This window comes from Micromys minutus (genome assembly GCF_963924665.1).
Source record: "Micromys minutus genome assembly, chromosome: 10".
Classification (NCBI taxonomy): Eukaryota; Metazoa; Chordata; class Mammalia; order Rodentia; family Muridae; genus Micromys; species Micromys minutus.
Window position 1 is genome coordinate 11,115,813 of NC_137979.1, and position 11,986 is coordinate 11,127,798.

The following is an 11,986-nucleotide window of genomic DNA, read 5'->3' on the forward strand; positions in this document are numbered from 1 at the left end:
TGAAAGCTAGAAGATCCTGGACAGATGTCATACAGACCCTAAAAGAACACAAATGCCAGCCCAGGTTACTATATCCAGTAAAACTCTCAATTAGCACAGATGAGGAAACCAAATATTCCAAGACACAACCAAATTTACACAATGTTTGTCCACAAATCCAGCCCCACACGGGATAATAGATGGAAAAATACAACACAAGGAAGGAAACTACACCCAAGAAAAAGCAAAAATGTAATCATGCCAGTAAACCAAAAAAAAAAAAAAAAAAAAAAGCACACAAACATAAGTCTACCTCTAACAATAAGGACAAATCTCAGAAAACAACTATCACTATTGGTTAATATCTCTTCACATCAATGAAATTAATTCCCCAATTAAAAATTATAGATCATCAGACTGAATACATAAACCGGATCCAGCATCTTGCTCCATACAGAAAACTTGTGGTGACAAAGACAGACACTTACCTCAGAGTAAAAGGCTGGGGAAAAACATTTCAAGCAAATGATCCCATGAAACTGCAGTAGCTATACTAATATAAAATAAAATAGATTTTCAACCAAATGCTATTTAAAAAGATAAGAAAGGACGCTTTTTACTCATCACAGAAAAAAAAATCAATCAAAATAAACTCTCAAACTTAAACAACTATGCTCCATATATAAGGGCAATCACATTCAAAAACAAATCCTACTAAAGTTCAAATCATATATTTCACCACACACAATAATATTGGGAAACTTCAACGCCTCACTCTCATCAATAGACAGATCATCGAGGTAGAAACTGAACTAAGACACAGTGAAACTAGCAGAGGTTCTGAACCACTTGGAATTAACAAACATCTATAGGACATTTAATCTTAAAACAAAAGAATATACTGTCTTTTCAGTACTTCACAGTACCTTCTCCAATACCGACCATATAGTCAGTCAAAAAACAGGACTTAACAAATACAAGAAGATTGAAATACTCCCATGCTTCCTATTACATCATGGACTAAGGATTGTTATTAACAACAACAAATACAACAAAAAGCCCACATACACATGGAAGAAGAACAATGTTCTACTCAATGGTAACATGGTAAAGGAAGAAATATTGACTTTTGGAATATGTGACACAAGGAAAACAATGTGTTCCTTATGTCTATATTTTGCAGTTTATTCATATGCTTCTGTGCAGGTGTGAGTGTTAAGAATGTGTAATGGCATAGCATGTGAATAATTATCAGCATCAGTCATGCTGAAAATATGTTTTGAATAGTCATTCTGACCTCTTAACTTCTATTCTGCAGTGCAAACATGACTTTTAATAAAATGTTATCTCTCTTGTATGTAATGTTCTCATTTAATTGTGGGTAAAAGACAAGTTTTTCCCATAGGTGTTCTGAAAGAGTGCCTATGAGGTCCCATCTCCCACAGGAAGCCAGAGCATTTAAGACCTTAAAGTCTTCCATAGATGCCAAAATGATATTTTTTCTACCTAAGTTTTCAATGCTTAATGAGATTTATTCTCTTGAGGAAAAAACAACTACCATACAAATTCTAATCGGGCTAAAAGTTTCCAAAATATGCAGGATTTCGGAGATTTTAGAAGCCAGGATTTATTTTTGGATACACAGATAAAATAGCTTGACTCACTGGATGTTAATACTAAATATAAAAGTTATTCCTGCAATAGAGTTTTGACTTTCTACATGTTATCTCTAAGTTTTCTATTGTTATGTTTTTGAGCAGGTTCATTTTCTGTTTTCACTTAGTATTTTATTTTTTTGAGGAGAAATCCTAGGGAAGTGAGACGTGTATCTCTATTATACAGTTGATTATGGTGTAGTTAAAGTTATGTTAGAGTAAAATTTTAAAAAACACAGGCAATTCACATTCCTACTTAATAAAAAAAAAAGGTCATCATGATCCTCTTACTAAAAAGCTCAGTTTGATGAAGGAAACAATTCTTGGTCACACACACACACACACACACACACACACACACACACACACACACACACACCTGACAAAGGAGCATGGCAGTCAAGGAATTAATGATGTTAATCTGAATTCTCTGATGAACTTGCTATTGATCCTGTGGAGGAGACTGGATAGCTGTGGTGCTCTGCTGGTGCAGGTATGTTTTGGGATTATTAAATAAAGTCCACTGTTTGACCTGTAAAATATACTCTTGAATTGAATCAGCTCCTGGGTAGATGCACATTCCATGAATTGCTTTAAAATATATCTGCAAGATCAATGTTTATGAATGCTGTCCACTGGTTTTCCCTAGCATGGAACTCTTTTTCACAAGAGAAAGGGAATGGAGCTCTCCCAGTTCCAGGGGAAAAGATTGCCAAAAAATGTGCCATTTCTTAGCATATTTAGAATATATTCTGATTTGAACATTAATTATGGCTTAATTTATTAATTACAGAAGTCTGATGTGATAATTTGACACTCGTGTACATAAAGTGTGTATGGGTAAACATCTGGTTGGTAGAGAATTTTTATACGGATTTCAAATGACCCTTATACAGACTCTCATTGTTAAAAGACATGGTTTCATTAGAGGATGAGAAACCATACTAAATGTTTTCCAACTTACCAAACAAAACCAAAAGTTCTGCTCTTACTGTAATGAAGGGAAAGGAAAGCTGACCATTTTCAAGTTCACAGAATTTAATGATCACTTTAGCATATGTAAGGTGTCAGCAGACACTGACTAATGTCTCTAATGATGAGAAATCAGTACAGGGCAGGTCTTTGTGGCCCAGCCTCTGTCTCAGCACTCAGGATGGTCAGAACTGAATTAAAGCTGAGGATAAATCTGAGATACTGAACCACATGAGTGAGACCTAGCCTCAAATGCCAGTACTAAGGGTGTAAATCGGGAACACAGTGCTTGCCAAGGCTAGCCATTTGATCCCAGTAACATATAGGCATATGCACATGTTCATGCACGGTAGAAATCAGCATTTAATTCACACTTCTCAGTGACTACTGCCACAGGCCTCATAAAAGTTGAAACTGGGGCTAATCGATAAGAAAACAGAAATTGTGGCTCAACTAACATTTTCTTGATTTAAGAAATATTGGGGGAAGTTCAAGTTAACTGAAGCATTTATCGAAATAGTGACAGCTTCCAATATAGTATATTAACTTCAGCTTAATACTCTGCCATAAATCATATTTTGAGAGTTTGAAAAATGTTACCTACTCCTCTGCTACTTTAAAGTAATCTACTTACTTTATGTAACAGATAATATATTTTAATGTATTAAAATGCTTAGAATAAATTCACATGTTTTATTGAATTATGTAATCCTCATGTAGACATACTACATCCTGTTATTTTACATCCTTTTCATTTTTATATTGCATAATGATCTCAGTATTTACGTCATTTTCTGTACACATTCTGTGTTTTGCTTTTCTAAGAGTCTTCTGTAAATTCTTTGTTCACACAGATAACAGAAATGAGCAAGAGAATGCTACCCAGAAATAGACCCAACTCCACTCTTGCTTAGAAAGGATTAATACCAGGAGAATTATATAACTGCTAGACTTATGATTATTTAAATTTCATTTTATGATATCAAAAATGTTCATTCTTATTTCCTCTGGTATAACTTATAAATAATGTTGCTCTCACATGTTTCTAATAGGGGACTGCTAGTTGAGATTTGTCTGAACAGCCTGTCTCAGTTCTGAAAGCCATGCTAGGATTTCTATATTTATAGATACTTGACCATTCTCAATGATCAGATTAAACTGACGGTTGTTTTAGTCTCATGGCCTTCCCAGGCTAATTAACTTTGTGAAATCATAGTCATTTAGATTACTTTCAAGTGGTAATTGTTGTATGCGGGTTACACTTGAGATAAAACATTTTTTAAAGCAAACTAAAAGGGTGAACTGTAGGTTGATGTCAAGGCGATATACGATTGGACAAAAGAGAGTGGGGCAGGAACAAAGTTTTGGTAAGGCAGGAGAGGAGAAAATGAGAGATACAAGAAGAAGCAACATAGAGGCAGATGTAGATGGTCCTCTCTGTGCATCTCTATATAAATACAGGTTGTTATGAATATTTTATAAAGAATAGAATTGTACAAAATGATCTGACTTATCTAAGTGGGCAAGTTATATCATATCAATTGGTGAAAAATTAAATTCTGTTTAGGCACTGACAAAAAAAAAGTGTGGGACTGACAACACATTTATGTAGAAATGATAAGGGCAGAGAATCCAAATTCTGTTTCAAAGCTGAGTTATAAGGCATGAATTTAAACAACAAAGTATTTCAGTAATTCCTCTGACTCAACAGATTAAGCAAAGTAAAATATTAAAAATCACTATAAAGTACACACACACATATATGTTATAAATATGCTTAATATACAGTACAGTGTAGAAGTAAGAGTGTGCTCTAAAGCTATTTAGAAGTACTATCAAATTTAACAATTATCAATTTATCTTCAATGCCAATTCTCCCCAGATGATGCCTGCTCCAGACTGCACCTGCTTGGAGAGTTCAGTCTAAGCCATGGAGAAAACAAACCACAGCAGTGGGACAGACTTCATCTTGGTTGGTCTTTTCCAGAATGGACACATGGACACCTTCCTCTTCACAGTCATCACCATCCTCTTTGCAGTGGCTCTCATAGGCAACATCACACTAGTCCATCTCATCAGGCTGGACCGCACACTGCACACCCCCATGTACTTCCTCCTCAGCCAGCTCTCCATCATCGACATGATGTACATCTCTACCACTGTGCCCAAGATGGCAGCCAACTTCCTGTCAGACACCAAGACCATTTCCTTTCTGGGATGTGAGATCCAAGGCTTTTTGTTTCTGACTTTGGGTGTGTCTGAAGCCGTCTTGTTGGGTTTCATGTCCTATGACAGGTACATAGCCATCTGCCGGCCCTTGCACTACCCTGTGCTCATGAGCAGGAAGATCTGCTGCTCCATGGTCGCCAGTGCCTGGAGCAGTAGTTCTGCCAATGGTTTAGCACACACAGTGTATATATTTCAACTTCAATTCTGTGGATCTAGGGTTGTCAACCACTTTTTTTGTGAGGTTGCATCTCTCCTGCCACTGGTGTGTGAAGATACATCCCAATATGAGCATATGATTCTCATAAGTAGTTTTCTCTTTGGTCTGATCCCCTTCCTGGCCATCCTAGCTTCCTATGCTCGGGTGTTGGTGGTTGTATTCCAGATGGGTTCTGGGAAGGGACAGAGTAGAGCTGTGTCCACCTGCTCCTCACATCTGACCGTGGCCAGCCTGTTCTATGTCACTGGTCTCTTCACCTACACCCAGCCACGCTTCTTGCATTCTCCTGGAAGGGACAAAGTGGTGGCTGTGCTCTACTCTATCATCACCCCTGTTCTGAACCCGTTCATCTACAGCCTGAGGAACAAGGATGTCATGGGGGCCCTGAGGAGACAAATGGGGTAATGCATATAGAAAATGGGACATTGTGTTACTCTGTGGAATGACCTGATCTAAAGTGTGATCTTGGCTACTTCCTGGGATGCTTTCAGGATTGATATTCTGGTGAAAGCTCATCACCTTTTCTCACTGACTGAACAAGAGCATGAACCTTTGCCCACAGTCTCTCACTGAATTTATGGTTGCATTTGAATGTTGGCTCTGAAGGAGATGAAGTACTTTGTCCCTGGTCCAATAGTCTCTGGCTGCCTGTCAACCTGGGTGGTCTTTTCAGAGAATCTTCTGCCCTGATGCAAGGCACCATGGCTTCTCAGACTGTGGCAGTCAGTGCAGTTGCCTTGTCTACACTCACCTACCTCTTGTTCTGGGTGCTTTCTTTGCAGTTTATGAACACAGCAGTATCTGTGCAGATATTTTACATAAATTTGGAATATTTCATTGGTCTTCCTTTGTAGGCACAACAGTTATATACGAGTGTATGTCGTTTTTATATTGTGGTATATTTTAAGGACTCTTCTGAAAGAAATAGGGACGGAGCCTGTTTAATTCTTCCTTGGGTGTTTGTGTAACTCTTACCACTTGAATAAGTCTTCCAAGCTCTTGAAGGATTTTGCATCTCCTTAGAAAGAACAACAATATTAACCAACAGATCCCTCAGAGATTTCAGGGACAAAAATCATCAACCAAAATGTCCACATGGAGGGATCCATGGCTCTACCCACAAATGCAGCACAGAATGCCATTATTTGGCATCAATACAGGAGAGGCCCTTGCTTCTATGAAGGCTCAATTCCCCGGGGTATGGGAATACCATGGCTGTGAGGTAAAAGTTGGTGAGTGAGAGGGGAAGCACCTTCATAGAATGAGGGGTAGAAGGACAGCATATAGTTGTTCTGGAGGTATAACCTGGAAAGAGATAATATTTGAAATATAATTACATAAAATATCGAATAAAAAGATTTCCAAGCTCTCCTATGCAGTTTAAAGATGTCTTGCTGTCTCCCTATATTAAGAAATTTATATTCACTAATGACTGTGTAATAGACATTATTAATATATCTGTCTGATAGTATCTACTCTGTCCCTTTCCATGAACACCTTTATGTTTATCTCTTGTTTCAACTTATATTGAGCACCCTTGCTAATATAGAATAATTAGAATAAGGGCATTTAGAGAAACAGAATTATAATGATTCTATTTTAGAAATCTGTAGACAATGTCAGTACATTGTTCATGGCAAATGTACCATAAAAGGTTTGTGCAATGTTATTTCAAGAAACTTTCTGAAGGCCATTTTAAGATCAAGATGTGTGTGAGTGTGTGTGCAGGTATCTGTATGTATTTATGTATTTATGTACATATGTACATAAGTATGTATGTATGTACAGATTTATGCAACAATATAGTAAATATTTCTATGTGGTTCTTGCTGTCCTTGAGCTCCCAATGTGGACCAGAATGGCCTCAAATTACTGAGACTTACTCTCTTGTCTCTTCTTTCCAAGTGTTGGGATTCAACAACTGTGCCATCATGCACAGAATTTTAAAGAACAGTCACTTACCTTGGTTTTTTGTTGTAATTTGAAGTTACAGATGCTTTTAAGACATTATATGTTGCTGGCCATCAAAAACAGGTCTTATAGAGGTGTAGTCAGTGTTCTAACTGCTGAGCCATCTTTCTAGGGACCCTGCATTCTCAAATTAGTCAAGTCATTGTCATGTAATCCAAGGAACAATGGATGCAAACTTCTATGCACCCTGGTACAGGTGTAAAAAACATGAATAATTGTAGATTGTCCTGAAGCTGTTTGTATTTTAATTTTAATTTCCTTCCCCAAGAAGGCTGCCTAGTCAAATGACTCCAACTGAACCTTCCCATTTTATTTAGGAAAATAAAGAAAATTCAGTGTCTGGGCGAGGAGAGGGAAGTGGAGAGGACTGAGCAGTCTGAGGAGGTCAGAGGATGGAGGATGATTGTCTTGACAAGATGGAGGTTCCCAAGGACCAGCTAGACCCAGGTGATATATTGGCATTAAAAATAGCTATGAACATTAAGGATTTTATAGGTCTAGTATCTCATATAGAAGGGCAGTTTAGTTTGTATCTTTGTCTATTTTATGTAATTTTGTGTAGAGGGCTTGTGGATTGAGAGTTGAATATATAAACCTGTATAAAAAGGTTGTAGAGTTGTATTTATGTGGGATTTTAGGGTAGAGAAACACACTGGGACAGAGGTAGAGAACAGGCAGTAGAAAACTTCCAGGGAAGGGAGTTTCACGGACAAGTTGGGCTATGAGGGCAGCTCAGACCTGGTGCCAGAGGTGTGTGCAGCTCCAAACTATAACTGGGCCTGAGGAGTGAGACCTCAGGGCCGATAAAGAGATAAACCATTTTTTAAAATATTTACTGCAGCAGGTGGTGCACCAAACATGTTGGGCAAGAGTCCACTGAAAGGTTTATGGCTATCAGCCTAAGAGCTAATTAAAAGTGTTTATTTTCTGAGTAAGAGGGGCCAGCGCCATTTTACATCACATGGTGCCTCAGCTCGGGAATTCTATAGAGACATCCTTTGCTGACAGACTGTAGTGTCTTGTGACAAAAAAGGAGGTGACCTATGTACACACAGAGATAGAGAAAAAGAGAGAGAAAGATATAGAAAAAGTACTCACTGACTCCAAGAGAGAGTGTGATGATTTTTGCAGGTTAATGTTTCTTATTGATAGATGGATATTAAATTAGGTATTAATAATAAAGCTCTGATCCTCCAGACTGAGAGAGAAGACAGATCGAAATACTTTGGTCTAAGGTCCTAGATTTACAGAACTGTTTAGTAAATGTCTGAAAAGTTGGTTTAGAATTAGAAAAGGTGTTTATTTTCTGAGGAAGAGGGGGCAAGCGCCAGTTTGAGTCATATGGTGTCTCAGCATGGGAACCTTAAAGAGACAGCCTTGCTGACAGGCTGTCCTGTGGCTAAAAAGACAGGCGACCCAGGTATACACAGAGAGAAAAAAAGAAAGAGAGAGAGAAAGAGATAGAGAAAGAGAGAGATAGAGAGAAAGAGATTAGTAAATGTTTGATTCTTTTAAAAAGTGTTTTCAAAATTTAAAGTGAATTATCCCGCTAAGGCCATGTGGCTCACCAGATGCCAGCTAGGGAGATTTTGCACACAGAGATAGAGAAAAAGAGAGAGAGAGAGAAAGAAAGAAAGAGAGAGACAGAGAGAGAGAAACAGAGAGAGAGAGACAGAGAGAGAGAGACAGAGAGAGAGAGAGAGAGAGAGAGAGAGAGAGAGAGAGAAAGAAAGAAAGAAAGAAAGGAAGGAAGGAAGGAAGAAAGGAAGAAAGAAAGACAGATAGATTAGTAACTGTCTGATTCCTTAAAAATTGTTTTCAAAAATTAAAAATGTTATTTGTATGTTTTATAATGCTATAAAGACTTGAGATACAAGTCAAGTTTTTTTTTTTTCTAGTTACAAGAACAGAGCACAGAATTTACCCGAATCACATGGGAATTTTCACCAGCAGTTCAGAACTAAGATAAATCTGTACACCGGAAGAGTGAATACAGAGGGATATTAAATTAGGTATTAAGAAGGAAGATCTGATTTTCTAGACTAAGAGAAAAGAAAGATCAAAAATCTTTGGTCTAAGGTCCTGGATTTGCAGAATTGTTTCATAAATGCATGAAAAGTAGGTTAAAAATTAAATAGAAAATCTTAGTCACGGACTCTGAGAGAGAGAGAGAGAGAGAGAGAGAGAGAGAGAGAGAGAGAGAGAGAGAGAGAGGTGATTTTAGAGGTTAAAGGTTTTTTTTATTGATAGAAATTTGTGCCACAGAGAGCATATACAGACATATATTAGGGACATTATAAATAATTAAAGATCTGGTGCCCCAGACTGAGAGGTAGACAGGTTAAAGTATGTAAGTTAAGGTATTGGTTTTTTTTTTAAGCGACTTTATTTTACAAAACAAAGATAAATGTACAGATTTTAAACATTTTTTTGCTTAAAATTATACATTTTTGTCAGTACTGTTTTTTCAGACATTAAAATAATTTTTACATAAAACCATGTGAATATATTTTTTAGTCAGTACTTATTTTTTTTCAAGGGCTTGACAGTATGCATTGAAAACCTAATAGTTACAATAAGCATAAAGTACATGCAAAACAAAACGCAACATGGAAATAGTCAAAGTCTTCTTGTTTTGTAAATATATGTATATTTTTTTGTTTTCTTTATTTCTTGGACTTCATACAGTCTGTGAGTTGTTTCTGGGGGAGTGCAAGCCTCTGGGTTTAGCATCCCACTATCAGTGACTGCATATTATGTCTGTTCCTTTGTGTCTGGGTTATCTCACTCAGGATGATATTCTCGAGATGCAGCCATTTTCTTAAGAATTTGGTTAAGTCATTGTTTCTGGTGGCTGAGTAGTATTCCATTGTGTATATGTACCACAATTTTTGTATCCATTCGTCTTCTGAAGGACATCTGGGTTCCTTCCAGCTTCTGGCTATTATAAATAGAGCCGCTATGAACATTGTGGTGCATATATCTTTGTTGTGTATTAAAGTGTCTCTGGGGTATATTCCCAGAAGTGGAATAGCTGGGTCTTCAGGTAGTACTATATCCAATTTTCTGAGGTATCGCCAGACAGATTTCCAGAGTGGTTGTATTAGCTTGCAACCCCACCAACAGTGGAGAAGTGTTCCTCTTTCTCCGCAGCCTCGCCAGCATCTGCTGTCATCTGAGTTTTGGATCTTGGCCAATCTGACTGGTGTGAGGTGGAATCTCAGGGTTGTTTTGATTTGCATTTCCCTGATGGCTAAGGATGTCGAGCACTTCCTCAGATGTTTCTCGGCCATTCGGTGTTCCTCAACTGAAAACGTTTTGTTTAGCTCTGTACCCCACTTTTTAATAGGGTTATTTGATTCTCTGGTGTCTAGCTTTTTGAGTTCCTTGTACACCTTGGATATTAGGCCTCTATCTGATGTGGTGTTGGTAAAGATCTTTTCCCATTCTGTTGGTTGGCGTTTTGTTTTCTTGACGATGTCCTTACCCTTACAGAAACTTTGCAATTTCATTAAGTCCCATTTGTTAATCTTTGACCTTAGAGCTTGAGCCATTGGTGTTTTGTTCAGGAAATTTTCTCCTGTGCCTATGTGTTCTAAGGTTTTCCCTACTTTCTCATCTAATAGTTTCAGTGTATCTGGTTTAATGTGGAGATCTTTGATCCACTTACACTTGAGCTTTGTAGAAGGAGATAAAAACGGGTCTATTTTCATTCTTTTGCATGCTGAGTGCCAGTTGGACCAGCACCATTTGTTGAATAGGCTGTCCTTTTTCCATTGAATGTTTACTGCTCCTTTGTCAAAAATCAGGTGACCATATACATGAGGGCTCATTTCTGGATCTTCTATTCTATTCCATTGATCCACATGCCTATTTCTGTACCAGTACCATGCAGTTTTCAGCACAATTGCCTTGTAATATAGCTTGAGGTCAGGGATAGTGATTCCCGCAGATGTTTTTTTGTTGTTGAAGATGGATTTCGCTATTCTAGGTCTTTTGTCATTCCATATTAAATTGCACATTGATCTTTCCAATTCCATGAAGAACTGGGTTGGAATTTTGATGGGGATTGCATTGAATCTGTAGATTGCTTTTGGTAGGATGGCCATTTTTAAGATGTTGATTTTTCCAATCCATGAGCATGGGAGATCTTTCCATTTTCTGAGATCCTCCTCAATTTCTTTCTTTAGAGGTTTGAAGTTCTTGTCATACATGTCCTTCACTTGCTTAGTTAGAGTCACACCAAGGTATTTCATAGTTTTTGTAACGATTGTGAAGGGTACCTTTTCCCTAATTTCTTTCTCTACATGTTTGTCCTTTGAGTATAGGAAGGCTACTTACTGACTTGTTTGAGTTAATTTTGTATTCAGTCACTTTGCTGAACTTGAAGGTATTGGTTTTACACATTGTTACTTATTGATTTGTAAGTCATAGTAGTTTGTTTTGTGAATTATCCCGCTAAGGCCAAGTGACTCATCAGATACCAGCTTGGGAGAATTTATAATTATCTTAAATGCTTATATTGTTTTAAAATAAATATAATGTTGAATTTTGTGTTTATATTATTTCTCCAGGAGCGAATACAAGAGACAAAATACTCTAGTTGCCAACTTAAGGACACACTACTTTGGGAGAAAGGTTTTGTCTTTGCGTCTTTAACAAGTGGGATTTGGTTCTATGTACCTTCCACAGTTATTTGGATTAGATTTGATAGAGATAGAGCACCTGAAAAAACTGAATTAAAAAATATCAAACAAAATATTTCTTGATAATAAAATGTTTTCTGTTGAGTTTTATATATGTTTCAAAATGTACACCCATGACAAAGCTTGTCATCATAAAACTTGCCTGATTCCAGACATCAGAGGCTACAACAACCATCAGTGGGGGCCCACGCTTCCCGCCGCTAGGAACAGGAGTGCAACAAAACAAACTCTTCTGCGGATAACCTTTATTGAACAGC

General features: G+C 37.4%; 1 protein-coding gene across 1 annotated transcript; it reads left to right on the top strand.

Moving 5' to 3' along the window:
- Positions 1 to 4,536: 4,536 nt before the first annotated feature.
- On the top strand, positions 4,537 to 5,457 carry LOC308426220 (olfactory receptor 2AK2-like; the record flags this gene model as incomplete). Its single annotated transcript, XM_080923985.1, has 1 exon — positions 4,537 to 5,457. One exon carries the CDS (start codon positions 4,537 to 4,539, stop codon positions 5,455 to 5,457), a length of 921 nt encoding a protein of 306 aa, XP_080780111.1.
- Positions 5,458 to 11,986: the final 6,529 nt, after the last annotated feature.